Below are 14,533 nucleotides of genomic sequence, written 5' to 3'. Positions count from 1 at the left end.
TTCTTCCAATCGTCAAAAACAGAAACATGAAAAATTGATATTTCATGGGTATCATATGAACCTCCATCAAATACAAATCGTCAAAAACAAAAACAGAAAATAAAAAATGTTTGATTTGAATGAACCTCCATCATATGAAGAAGAAAATCATGATCAATCGAACTTATGGCTTGAGCCATTTGTGGGTCAAACTTTTCTTAGTGAAGAAGAAGCATGGGTATTCTACCAAAATTATGCACGCCTCCATGGTTTTAGCATTCGAAAATATCGAACCAAAAAACAAGATGGTAAAATCATCCGGCGTGATTTCTATTGTCATCGTAGTCGAAGTCAACCACTAAAGGAAATTGACCCAAACAAAGAGCAAAGAAAGAGAGTATCCACTAGATGTAATTGCAATGCTCATTTGCGTATTAAATTGAGGAGATGCAATGAAATATTTGATGAAGAATGGCATGTAACTACATTTACAAAAGAGCATAATCATCCTCTTTTATCTCAATCACAAGTGCGGTTCCTTCCGGCAAATAGAATGATAAGTCAAGAAGATGAGAAGCATATTCTTATCTTAAAGGAGGCCGGTCTTACAGTGAGACAAATTATTCGTGTTCTCGAGCTTGAAAAAAATCTAGAACACGGATAGTTACCTTTTCTTGAAAAAGATATCCGTAATCTTTTTACTAAAGTGAGAAGATCAATTTGTGGAGATGATGTAGCCAATCTACTGCAATATTTCAAATCTTGTAAAGAAGAAAATTCCAACTTCCAATATGTTGTTAAGGTTGATCATGAGAGGAAATTGGAACACTTATTTTGGTGTCCGGCTCAATCAGTTGAGTGGTATGATAAATATGGGGATGTTGTGGTCTTCGACACTACTTATAAAGTAAATGTATATGACATGCCGTTGGGAATATTTGTCGGTGTTAATAATCATGGGAAGACAATATTATTTGGATGTGCACTGCTACGGAATGAGACTACAGATACTTTTAAATGGTTAATGAAGGTAAATATTATTTAATCTTGTGCTATCTTATTTTTAGTTTGTTGATAGACATGTGCTGATGTGCTACCTTATCAATCGAATATTGGCAAACAATATTTACATTTGGCTAGTCATTAACAATATAACAACAAACGTAGCATACCTTCGATAAAATTATCATATTGTATTACATGTTAGCAATTATCATATTTATTAAGATAAAATTTTATCATATATTACTAGACCATTTATGAGATATTATTGTGATAATGTGATATTCTAATAGCATTGGCGTCAGTTTAGTGGAGTAGTAGATATCATCATTTAAAATATGTTCTTATCATATATACTCATGACAATTTATATAGGATTAATTTTAATAACTGATTTTATTCCTTATAGACTTTTGTGGCTACAATGAAGAAACCACCAAAAACCATCATAACAGACCAAGATCCATGGATGACCCAAGCAATTGCTCAAGAATTGCCACACACTAAACATTGTTTTTGTATAGGGCATATCACTTCAAAATTTAGTGGTTGGTTCACATTTATTTTGCGTGATAAGTATCACGACTGGTGTAAGGATTTTTATACGCTTTATAAGCTAGAGTCCGTTGAAGATTTTGAGAATCAATGGCCCATTGTTGTTAACAAATACAAATTTCTTGACAATAAACATGTTAAGGGTTTACACCAAATCAAAGAATTTTGGGCTCCAGCATACCTTCGAAGCTATTATTTTGGAGGAAGGAGAACTACAGGAAGATCTGAGTATATTAATGGTTTCTTCAAGAGATTTGTTTCGTCTACTTCAACTTTAAAAGATCTTGCTAAACAGGTTAGTAAACTTTTTTTTTTTTTTTGGAAAAAAAAAAATATGTTCTTTAAGTATATTATTTGATGTAGTATAAATAATTAACTTTTTTAAATTTAAGGTTGATGTTGCGGTTCGTGAGATTATCCAACGACAATCACATGATAATATGTTGGCATTTAGCAAGATAAATGTTTTAAAAATCAAGTCACCTTTGGAAAAACAAGCTTCTGAAGTGCTCACTCCATTTGCTTATGAGAAGTTTAAGGAGGAATGTGGCAGGTCAAGCCAATATTCTATCATTTGTAGTAGTGGGTATGATTTCTCGGTTAGATATTATGCAAACGAAAAAAGTCGATGTCATAAAGTGTTTTGGGATGGGAACATTGGAATGTGCTCTTGCAAGCAATATGAGTTCTTAGGGATAATTTGTAGGCACATACTGCGAGTATTTCTTCAAAAGGACTGTCATGAAGTTCCATCTACTTACTTTCCTAACCGTTGGCGCCTTGATGGAAGTACCACTTCAATTGATCAAGTTCCAGATGAGCAAATTATACAATCAAATGAGTTAGTAATTGATGATGATATTTCATGTCCTCCAAAGTCGAAGCCCAAAGGTCGACCAAAAAATAAACGGCAAGTGGGTGGAAAAGAGTTGGCAAAACAAACAAGACACTGTTCTAAGTGTTGGAAACCAGGACATTATGCAAACAATTGTTGGATGGATAAAGAGAATACAAATATTACAGATGATGCACCAAGAAAAAAGAACAAAGTTGCTGCGTGTAGCGAAGATTTGAATCCTGTTTTTTTAGTCAAATATTAGATGAGAACTATATTAAGGTTTTGTTGTTGATTTTCTTTTTTATGCACTTTTTAAGGTATTCTAATTTCTATTATTACTTCTAATCATTTTTTTTGGGAGTAAGAATCAATATAATGGAAAAAATAACTACATTTTACAGTAGATATGAAGCGTTTCTTCACCAAAAAAAAAAATAAAAAGAAATGATATGAAGGGAAAAAAAAAAATGTAAACTCTTAACTATAATACTATTCTTGTATAGTTGTCTTACTCATGGGAAATATATAAGACCATGGAGAATTGAATATCTTAAATGAAAAGTAGCATTAAACGTTAATCTATTGAAAATTGATTTTGCTACATTGTTTTATGGACATATAATCACATTAAATGAGTAATAATTAATAAATTGATAAATTATATATAAATATTTATACCTTAACTAACGCCCCGGGGCGCCCGTTAGCGGGATCGTTATTTAAATATAGAAATGTTAATCATATTAAAGGTTATTTTAAAACCCTAACAATTAATCAATCATACATATAATATGACATATGCTATACAATTTTCTCTCTCTCTCCTTTAAGTTTTCTGCTCAAAATAATCCCACCTTTTTGAAATTTAGAAACAATGCCACCTTTTTGAAATTTAGAAACAATTCCACCTTTAATCTCCATCTTCTCAAAACAAGCCCGTTTACCTATTACTTGTTTAGCAGGATGCTTTTTTTTCAATCTCTCTCCTCCTAGCCACATCCGGCCTCCACCTGGACCACTCTTTCCTTGGAAGAGCATCATGACCAGGTTGACCACCACCTCATCATGAATACCACACCACCTTCAAAGCCAACCCCGAAGCCTTAACCCCGCCTGAAATACACCAACCCATCCCACTTGGTCTGGCAGATTCTCCCCCCACCCAAGTACCCAACCCTTCAAGACGTGAGATTCATGTTTAATATTTGCATCTGTAGTCAATTTTTCATGAGTTATAATTTAATTTATAATCTCATAACCATGAATAATTGAATATTACTTTTGATTTTTCATTCATTTTTTAAAATTAATTCTTTTTGCCATCAATTATTTCCCGCCTCTCACTCGAACCCGACGCTTTTGTTCGTCGATGGGGAAGGGGTTAGGGGTGAGGGTTATTGTTCATTGAAGGGGAAATGTGGTTGGGTTGGACAGGGGAGGAACACTGGGAAAAGGTAAGGGTAAAGGGGAAGTGGCAAGGGATTCCTTATTTTAGCTGGTGGAGCTGGGTCCGGCAAGGGGAATAGGTCTGACAAGTGGATGGGTTCGAAACAGGGAGGGGATCTCTCGCAAGGAAGGTAGTCGGGGAAGAGGGAGGACGAATTGAAGAAGTATTTTTAATTTTTTGTTTTAAATTTTCTTTATATATATTAAAAAACTAATAAGAAGGTGACCACCACGTGTCACCTTCTTAAACAGGTTAATAATTTAACTAACCGGTAAAAGGCTTGTTTTTAGCACATGGGTGCAAAACGTGAGATTGTTTTCAGATTTCGAAAAGGTGGGATTATTTTGAGCAGAAATACCAAAGGTGGCATTATTAGTTATAATTTTACCATTTTAAAATCTATAATGTACCAATAACGGAAATGTGGAAGACATACCTAAAGGTTTAGTTTTATAGCTTTAATAATCGTTTGTACATTCCAACATATCTTATTTTGGATCACATGTTCCGAAAATGAGAACGGAGGATGAATGTGCATATATTTTCTACTGTATAAAAAAAAAAAAATTATGTAAATTATGCACAAAAAAATATGCATAATGAAACTTTGTCAATTTTTTTTGGCACGTTTAGTCTACAAAATATGCAAATTAAGTACAAATTATATGTATAGAAAATTATAAACATAATAAATTAAGTAGTGTAACATATCATAAATTTTACTGATGATTTCATTACTAATAGATATAGTGCTTATTTGAAATGCTTGTTAATAAATAGAATGCTTTAAAATATTAAATAACCACATTATCTAATATAAAGATTGCAGCCTGGATAACTTAGCTTGTTATTGTACTATTGTTGATCCTACTACGTACTACTAAATAGTTTAGGTGTTGTAATTGCTTATTTTAGTAGTAGTAATGGAAATATAATGTGATCAATGGGTAATATATCCAATAAAGAAATAGGAGTGAATTACATATAGAATGTAGGGAAAAAAATTGAACTCACAAAACTTCAATCACAAGTTGAAGAAACAAAGCCTATAGTATGTTGGTGAAGATCGAACTCCCACAAATAATTTTGTTGCATGATATTACCAATAACGTTTAAACCTGTGGGTGCCTCAAGAAATCCTATACAACTAACATCTGGGCCGTCATCAACAATATAACTCTTAACAAGTGGTTTGAACCTTGCCCCATCCATAAAATGGATTTCTAACCTTGGTACTTGTTTTGGATTAAATGGTGTGGCGGTGGAGTTAAAGCAATACTCGAAATCTAGCTTACCATCTCCTCGATATTGTTCAATCTTTGGGTGATCCTTTTCAAGAGCTGGGACTAACACATCCATGATGGCTCGATAGGTAGGTTCAGCCCAGTATGTGGCAGCAGTACCTGAGTCAAGGATGGTACCACCATCTGCATCACGATCCCACACAATAGGATCTATATTAAGCATTCGATGGTTTAAGCTGACTCCCTTCACATTGAGCCAATAGTAAGGAGCTGAGTCGCTAACAAGTAGGGCAGTATACCGCATGAACTCTTGTGTTGGTGCCTTTTCTTTATAATCTCCAAAGATAAGATAGTTAGTGACATTTGTGGGGCTAAGGTGGTCGACGAGGCAATATGAGAAAGATCCTCCAAACTGGACCACTGCGTGGAGTGAAAAGGCATAGGGGTTGATTCCTAGTCCAAGTACACCATCCGCATGCTTCATTGTGTCCTTGTCTGTAAATGATTCAGAGCATCCAATCAACAAGTTCGGTAGCTTTACTGGTTTACCAGTGGTGGTGGGAAGGGTTGTTATGTCCTTCCCGAACATGCCATATGTCCATAAACCATTATCGCCGTAACTATATAACATTAAAACACTAGAGCTAGTGAGTTTGATTCATTAAAATAAAAATGTTGCATTAAGAAAACAAGGATGCCCCACTTTCTCATGATGGGAAACAAAATTTGTTTCTCACATTTTCTTAAATAAACAAATAACTTTATTCAATTGTTGAGCCTATAATAATTTTTAAAAAAAATTTAAAAAAATTTGTAGATTTATTCACGAAAATGCCCAATGAAAAACAAATTTCGTTTCTCAAGAAAAATAAGAAATTTTCCTAAGTAAACTAAATTCTACCAAAAAAAAAAAAAAAAAAAAAAAAAACTAAATTCATTTAAAAAAAAAACTCAGATATATAGATGGATATATCCATTTATATTGTACGCTTTTTATTAACACAAAAATGCATTATCAAACTGAACAATATGACTTTTATGTTCAGATGGAGTATTAAATTAGAGACGGCAAGCAATTTGTTAATGGAGGAAGGTAGTAAGGTTATGTGGTTTAACGATATATGAGTTCGTTGGAGCAGGATACAGGCTAAGAAAATACATGGCTTGTTCGTTTGAGAAGGTTTAGAAAGACCAAAACTTGATTGAGTGTATGTCTATTCGTGCAAGTAAGAAAAATAAAATTAAATCAAAATTTTCAATATTAAAAGAGGTGAATAAGAAGAATATATTTGGGCAGCCAATCATAACTTGTCTTGAAGATTTATTGATTTATTAGGAAAAGGAGTCTTAAATACATGTCATTTGTGTAGAATATACGAGTCACATTATACTTAATTATTTCCCTATTTTTTTTAATATAATAAATTTTTTATTTCAATAAAATTACTATCTACGGGTCATGATAATCTAAACATTATTACTATGTTTTATAATACTCTTAATAGATACTTTCTCTTTATCTAAATAAGTGCATCAGTTGACTTTTCTACTAATTACAAATTAACTTTTCGCTTAATTAATTCTCTTTTATAAAACCTAAATTTCATTATCCAATTTTAGTTAGATTAGTTCTAATGTATATTTTATTAATATCAATTTTTTATAACTACATTAATCAAGGATATTAATTAAGAAAACTGCGCATTTGCACGTTCGTGTACCAATCAAAGTAATGCACTTAAATACATGTTAGACTTTTAAACACATTTCACAAAGTATTTGCACAATTGATTATCTAAAAATTTTCTATTTATTGGTGTACATAACCTAATGGTAGTTATTCTTTGCTAGGAGGGTGTAGTATCATTTCTACCTTATATGTGTTGGTCACTTACTCTTATTTTTATTTAACTAGAGTATACCCGGGAAATGCACGGGATACATATTTTTACAGAAAACTATTGCAAATAATCTTATTATAAAATTATATTTCAAACACATTAAGTTAAATTTTATATGGTAACTTACTCTTATAAGTGGCTAGTCACATCGTATCGCCATTTATTATGAAGTTATTTTATCAGTTTTATAGGGGTCATACATTCATTGTTAAAGAGGTAATCTCGTTAGTGTTATAAGGGTTGCTCCGTTGGTTTTATTAGAGTTACTTTTTTTTTCAAGTAGCCACACTAGTGGCTTATCGCACATAAAACGTATTGTTTACTTTGTAAAGTGTTGATGGTTATTGAATTAATAATAAGGATATTTTGTGAAAAACTACTTTTTAAACTTTGAATTTTGCGAAAAACTACCCTATAAAAAAAAATGTTGTAATTAACTGCCTTATAAAGTATAAAATGTTGTAATTAACTACCTTATAAAGTATAAAATGTTGTAATTAACTACCTCCCACCGGAATAACACATTTGATTTTTATTTTCCGGTGTTGACCATGTCATGTGAGGGTCACATGACCCTTTAATGACTTAATTCCCCCCTCTATCCCAAATTTTCCCGCTTTATACCAACTATTTTCCTAAACAATAAGATTATTCATATTTTATATTGTTTATTTGCAACCCCTTTAATAATTATATGGGCTGAATTGGTGTAAAGCGGGAAAATTTGGGGAAAAGAGGGGAATTAAGTAATTAAAGGGTCACGTGACTCTCACGTGACATGGTCAATGTTGGAAATTAAAAGTCAAATGTGTCATTTCGGTAAAAGGTAGTCAATTATAACGTTTTATATTTTATAAGGTAGTTAATAACAATATTTTGTTTTTAGGGTAGTTTTCGCAAAATCTGGAGTTTAAAAGATAGTTTTTCACAAATAAATCAACAATAAAATAGTCATTGAAGGTTTTTGAAATAATAGTCAATGTGCATACACGAGCTAATGCACGGATTATATTATATGCAAAGGAAAACATTACAAAGTGAAATGTTGGTTGTTATTGGAATTCCTTGAAAAAAATACAAAAAAAAAAAAATTATATTGGTTTGCCATAGGGGGTAACTTAGTTGGTCAAGAGTTACTCAGTAAGGGATTACTTGATCGGGGGTACTTGTTCGGTCAGGAATTGTTATGTTACGGGTTACTCAATCAGGGGTTATTCAATCAGTTAGGGGTTAATCAGTTTCGGGATATTCGGTCAATTAAGGGTAACTCAGTCAGTTAGGGGTTACTTAGTTAAGAGTTACTCAGTCGGATAGGGGTTACTCGGTCAGAGATGACTTTGACCATAAGTTGGGCAGGGGTTACTCGATCAAAGGTTACTTCGATAGGATTACTTTTTAGTGTTTTTGTGTTTCAATCGGTTACACGGTGTGGCCAGCAAGAGTGAAAATGTACTATATTGATTTTGATAATTATTGAATTAATAAAAAAAGTTGTTATTGAGTAATTTATAAAAATATAAAAAGAAAAAAATTCTTATTTTTATACAGGAAAATAGTGGATCTAATGATCGTTGGTTTTTTTTTAAAAAAATGAACTACACATAATTTAAAGATTGATTTTCAAGTTTTAAGTGTAATAGTTAGGAAAAAATGTACAATAATAACATAAATTCCTTGTAATTTTAGGGTTTCTAAAAAGCAAAGTTTTTAGATAATATATATAGGTAAGGAAGGTAAATTTGTGTTTATTATGTATGTTTTGAGGAAAAATAATACAAAAAGTACCGTAGAAGTGGAAATTATTTGGAGATTAAGTTTTTTTTTTTTTTTGGGTAATTTTCGGGTTTCTAAAAACCATATTATTGGATGATATTTATAAAATTAGGTAAATTATTGTATTTTTATTTAATGGATAGTATGCGTGTTGTTAGGAAAAATATTAAAGTAGAATTAGTGGAAGTGGAAGTGTATTTGGAAATTTAGTTTTTTTTTTTTTTTTTTTTTTTTTTTTTTTTTTTTTTTATTCTGTAATTTTGGGGTTTCTAAAAATAAATTCATTGTATGATATATTAAAATAGTTAATTTTTTAGTATTATTGAATAGTATGTATGTTTTTAGGAAAAATAATAAACACATTAGAAGTGGAAGTGTTGTGGAGATTTAGTTTGCATTGAAAAATAATAAACACATTAGAAGTGGAAGTGTTGTGGAGATCATGTGAGATTGTGAGAATCAAGGTGAATAATAGGAACTAAGAACCAATCTCAGCCATTGATCGCACTTAATCTGATGGCTTACGTTTCACCCGCATTCATTAATGGCATTTTCGTAATTATGCGTTTTTTGCAACTTTTTTTCCAGTTTTTAAACTTTTAAGGCAATTTCATTTACTTTATGACCGATTTCATTTACTTTTACTAAATTTTCATTCACTTTTTAGAAATGAAACTGGGAATAAGTTTATAACGTTCAAATATTACAAAAAATGCCATTAATGACACGGGAAGCATGTGAGCCGTCGGATTAACATGATCTAAGGGCCTAGATTAGTTCCTAGTTCTTATTTTAGCCTTGGTTCTCATTATAACTAGGTTCTATATAAATATATATATATATACACACACACATATCATATAACTAATATATAAAGCTAAAATTTTAGCCAGGCCACGAGACAACGACACTTGGCATTCCAACTTTTCACCAAGTGTCGCGCCACGTTGGATGTACTTAGATAGACTTCATAAGATTAATTAATTAGTTTCAATACAATTTGGATGAAATTTTAGAATAAAATTGTATGTTGAGAGTTTTATTTTCGGAAAAATACTAATATTTCATAGGCATAAATTGAATTATAATTTTATTCCAAAAAAATATTAGATTATAACTCAAAAATATTTCATATGTATAAATTGAATTATAATTATTCAAAAAATTATTAGATTATAACTCTACAAAAAATACCAATATTTTTTTTGGTGTTTAGAGAACCCATAAGGGCAGGGGTGAGAATCGATCCCAAGACCTCCTAGGTCGGGAGGGAAACTCAAACTACTTAAGCTATCCCTCACTCTCATAAAATACCAATATTATTATTAGTCATTTATTACATGCCTACTACATAGTTTAAATCGTTACAAAAGCACATCAATTCCTAACTAATTTCATATTAAAGATATATTTTGAAATTTGACATATACATTAAAAATTTATTTCAAAATTTAAAAAATAACCTGGACATCGCACGGGGTACAAAACTAGTATATATCTATATAGAGGAGTTTTCCCCCGAGTTTTTAGAGAGCCACATAGGATTTTGTTATTTTTTAAAAAAATATATAGAGCGCCACATAAAATTATGATTTTCGCTATGTAGGATTAAAATGTGACATGTAGGATTGGAATTTGATGTGTGCCATATAGGATAAAAACTATTAAAATATTAAAATTATAAAAGTCAAATATAACAATCCAATTCATCAAATTGATCCTACATGATGCCACAAAATAATTAAAAAAAAAATAATAATTGATCCTACATGCATATTAATGTTTATCATAATTTTAAAAAAAAATTAAAAAATATGTTGATCCTACATGCATATTAATGTTTATCATAATTAACAAAAATTTAATAAAATTTTAAAAAATATGTTGATCCTACGTTATTTCTACACAAAAAAAAAAAAAAAAAAAAAAAAATTATAAAATTAATCCTTTTTTAAAAAATAATCCTTATCACCTATGTGCATATGATTATTATTTCTAAGGAAAAAAAAACTTAATTAGGAAAAAGATAATAATGATTACATTTTTAATAATGATAAAATTTAAGTTAGGAAAAAGATACGAATCGTTTTAATTAGCATATGATTTGTTATTATTATATATGAAAAAAAACAATAGGCCAAGTGAAGCCACGTATGATTTAATTTTTTTAGCGCGCCATATAGAATTATAAATTTAATTTGTAGACAATTAAATAAGAGATTATTAATTTCTTTTACAACTAAATAATTCAAATGTTACGTAAGCAAAATTGACGAATGAAATTTTAAAGTTTAAATTAATTAAACAAATATTATCTTTTGAAATTAGGAATTATATGTAATATTTTAAAACTAATATAATAACAATTTTAATCACATAAATATAAAAAATATTTTTTAAAAAAATACTAACAAAATATGCATCGCACGGGGTTCTTCTAGTTGTAGTTTATTTGGGATCAGTTAGTTAAAGTTTTAGGGCGAGTAATTTTTAGTGGTAAAAATAACTATACATATATATAAATTTAAATATATGAATTACTTTGGGATGTAATTGTATAAAAGCAATTTTAAACCAATAAAGATATTTTTAAGCTTCCCTCAAAAATAATTTGATAAAACTAATTTAAGTAGAACATCAATGTAAAAATTTTCCCTATTTTATACACATTAAAGTTCAGTTTAAAGATTTTTTTTTTTTCCCCTTAATATGATACCTTAGCTTCTTTTATGGAATTTCCCTCTTTTATGTAATGTAAAGACAAATTTCTATGTTTTCATGTTATAGAATTGTTAAGAGTTAAAAGTGACATATATGGAGATTACCTGTAATTATAAAGGCATGGAGCATTGACATTGGGACAAATGTCAAGAGACGAAAGAGAAGTGAATTCTTCTTTACACAAAGCAGACTCGCAAGAGATAGGTTTATAGGTTAAAGACTTGTCAACATAAAGAGCTTCGTTGTTAGAAAAGTTTCGACGATTTTCTTTCTTGCACTTAACCCATGTAAGGTCACTCCCAGTATCAACCACTAAACGCAATTTTGTTGGAGGGTTTCCAACGTCGATATCTACCACATATTCACCCATTTCATATTCTGCTGCCGCATACATTGGTAATTTAACCGAACCTTGTATGGTGCTTTTCAATGGTGCTTCTCGTTCTTCTATAGGAATATCTTCTTCATATGTTAATTTCCTTGAATGGGTTGTTGACAACCTTAACTTGGCCTTGTGGGATATCCCTCTATATCGGATAATGTCGTGCTTTATTACCTTCTGAAGTCGCCTATGCCTTCCTTGACTAATTGATGAATCTGCTAACATTATGGAAAATGTGGTAGAAAACACCATTATTACAATAAAAAGGACATGAAATTTGGGAATTGTTTTAAGAAACATTTTGAATTATTTTTTAATAAATAATTTTTGTTTGATTCTGTCCCCCCCTAATTGAATTGAAAATAAGAGTTTTTAATCAATCATTCTTAGTTGGGTAAGAGGTAATGCATAAAAGAATCAAAAAAAGATTGTCGTATTGAAAAAGAGGTATTTTTTGAGAGGGATAAAAGTAAAAAAAAAAATTATTCAAAAAAACAAAGGTGAAATTATAACAATTTTTTGCTCTCTTTGGAAGGCCATTGTGGCCTAAGTTTTCTTCACATCATTCTCTCTCCTCTATTGAAGGTTACCTCATCAGGGATTAAAGTTTTTTGCACGATACAAGGCGGATTTTGAGTAAATGAGTTTAGCTTTTTATCTAAATTAAATGGAGAGCCTATAATTTAGTTTTAGTAGGAAATTTGTTTTTGGTCATTAAAAAAAGCATCATGTTATCCTTAACAATTGCTTTCTATTTATAAATGATTTTACTATTTTATAGCATGTTTTAGTATAATCATAATTTTTTGTGTGTAACTTCTCCGATGATGGAACCGTACCTAGGAATGGCAGACCCCCTGATACACAAGTTAGAGATGGAGATACACTCATGGATGGCACCGGAGATGAGGAAGCCGGAATTAGTGGTAACACTAAAGCTACCTTGGAAAATTAATCATGCTTTCCGAGCAATTTCTGAAGCTTATAAGTCCAAATTTCCTAATTCACTAGGTCTTATGAATAGTGAACATAATCTTGCTGTTGATTCCTTTCCCATAACGTGTATGGTTTGGAATGTTCAAGGAGCCGGTAATCGGGATTTTCTTGCGGTTTTACGAGAAGTAGTGAGAGTGAACAAACCTATTGTCCTTGCCTTGGTGGAAACACACATGGGTGGGGATCATGCTCTGAAAGTTGGCAACATGTTGGGATATTCAGGACACACCAGAGTCGATGCCCAAGGATTTAGTGGGGGTATTTGGGTCTACTGGAAATCCGAATTGGTGACTATTGATCCTATTGAGCAATCTAATCAATATATCACTATGGTGATAAATAGATTAGGTGAAGAACCTTGGTATTTTTCCTCTGTCTATGCAAGTCCAGACCCCTCAAATAGAAAAGATTTATGGCGTGATTTATCTGACTTTGCTAAAAGGAACAACAAACCTTGGCTTCTAGCTGGAGACTTCAATGAAACAAGGTTTGGTTGGGAGCGTAGTTCAAGTTGTTCTGAAACTTCGAGGCGCAGTCATCAGTTTAATCATTGGGTTGAGGAGAATCAATTACTCAAAATAGAATTCTCTGGCCCATCCCACACATGGGCTCGAGGCAACTCCATCGAGACAAGAAGGAGTGCACGGCTTGACAGAACTCTTTGTAATGCAGAATGGGGCCTTCGATTTGATAAAGCTCGAGTGAAACATCTCCCTGCCTTACAATCAGATCACTGCCTGTTGCTGATTTCATCTAATGGTTTTGCACCCTTGGACTCCATCAATCGCCCTTTCCGCTTTCAAGCTGCTTGGTTATCTCATGAAAAGTTTGCAAATTTTATTGAAGACAATTGGGATAAATCTGCCCCTCTTGTTCCTCTCCTTAATTCTCTTTCCAGTAAATTGCAAAACTGGAATAAAGAGATCTTCCATAACATCTTTCGAGAGAAAAGAAACCTGATGGCTAGAATCCAAGGAATTCAAACCAAACTTTCTCAAGTTCGAGACTCTGCCTTAATAAAACTCGAAGCAAAATTAAGGAGAGAGCTTGATGTGGTTCTCGATCAAGAAGAACTGTTGTGGTACCAAAAAGCTTGTGTTGATTGGATACAGGATGGTGACCGTAACACGACTTTCTTCCACCTTTCGACAGTAATTAGAAGATGGCGCAATAAAATTGTGGCAATTAAAGATGATAATGATGAGTGGGTGCATGAAAAAGAGAAGGTCAAGCAGCATGTTGTTGATTACTTTGCTAAACTCTTCACTGTCGATTTGGATGAAGGAATTGAAAATATTCCTACAGGGGTCTGCTCTTCTCTGACTCAAGAGGAATGGGACACATTGTGCAAACCGTATATTAAGGGAGATATTGACTTTGTCATCAATAATATGGGTGCCCTCAAAGCACCTGGCCCCGACGGATACCAAGCCCTTTTTTACCAGAAACATTGGGACACTGTAGCTCCGAATGTTTATGCTTTAGTGCTTGCAGCCCTCGAAGGAAAAGGTTTACCAGAATCGCTCAATGAGACATTACTAGTGCTCATTCCCAAACTAGATAACCCGGAATTACCATCTCAATTCCGACCAATTGGCCTTTGTAATGTCACTTATAAAATAATTACAAAAACCATTGTTAATCGGATTAAAATGGTTCTTCCGAAGCTCATTGCTCAATCTCAATCTAGCTTTG

General features: G+C 31.8%; 1 protein-coding gene and 1 pseudogene across 1 annotated transcript; one reads left to right on the top strand and one right to left on the bottom strand.

Moving 5' to 3' along the window:
- Positions 1 to 106: 106 nt before the first annotated feature.
- Positions 107 to 2,636, top strand: LOC145642909 (protein FAR1-RELATED SEQUENCE 11 pseudogene; annotated as a pseudogene).
- A 2,205-nt stretch (positions 2,637 to 4,841) lies between these two features.
- On the bottom strand, positions 4,842 to 12,142 carry LOC145556007 (aspartic proteinase NANA, chloroplast-like). Its single transcript, XM_081617702.1, has 2 exons — positions 11,565 to 12,142; positions 4,842 to 5,685 (listed from the first exon to the last, which is right to left on the bottom strand). Exons 1-2 carry the CDS (start codon positions 12,140 to 12,142, stop codon positions 4,842 to 4,844), a joined length of 1,422 nt encoding a protein of 473 aa, XP_081473828.1.
- Positions 12,143 to 14,533: the final 2,391 nt, after the last annotated feature.

This window comes from Chenopodium album, chromosome 8 (assembly GCF_948465745.1).
Source record: "Chenopodium album chromosome 8, dcCheAlbu1.1, whole genome shotgun sequence".
NCBI classification, from domain to species: Eukaryota; Viridiplantae; Streptophyta; class Magnoliopsida; order Caryophyllales; family Amaranthaceae; genus Chenopodium; species Chenopodium album.
The sequence above is the reverse complement of the archived record's forward strand: the minus strand, read 5'-3'. Positions and strand labels throughout refer to the sequence as shown.

Coding starts and splice junctions, on each gene's coding strand:
- LOC145556007 (XM_081617702.1), bottom strand. CDS start 12,142: ATGTTTCTTAAAACAATTCCCAAATTTCATGTCCTTTTTATTGTAATA. Junction 5,686..11,564: donor CCATGCCTTTATAATTACAG/GTAATCTCCATA, acceptor AATGTTATATAG/TTACGGCGATAATGGTTTAT.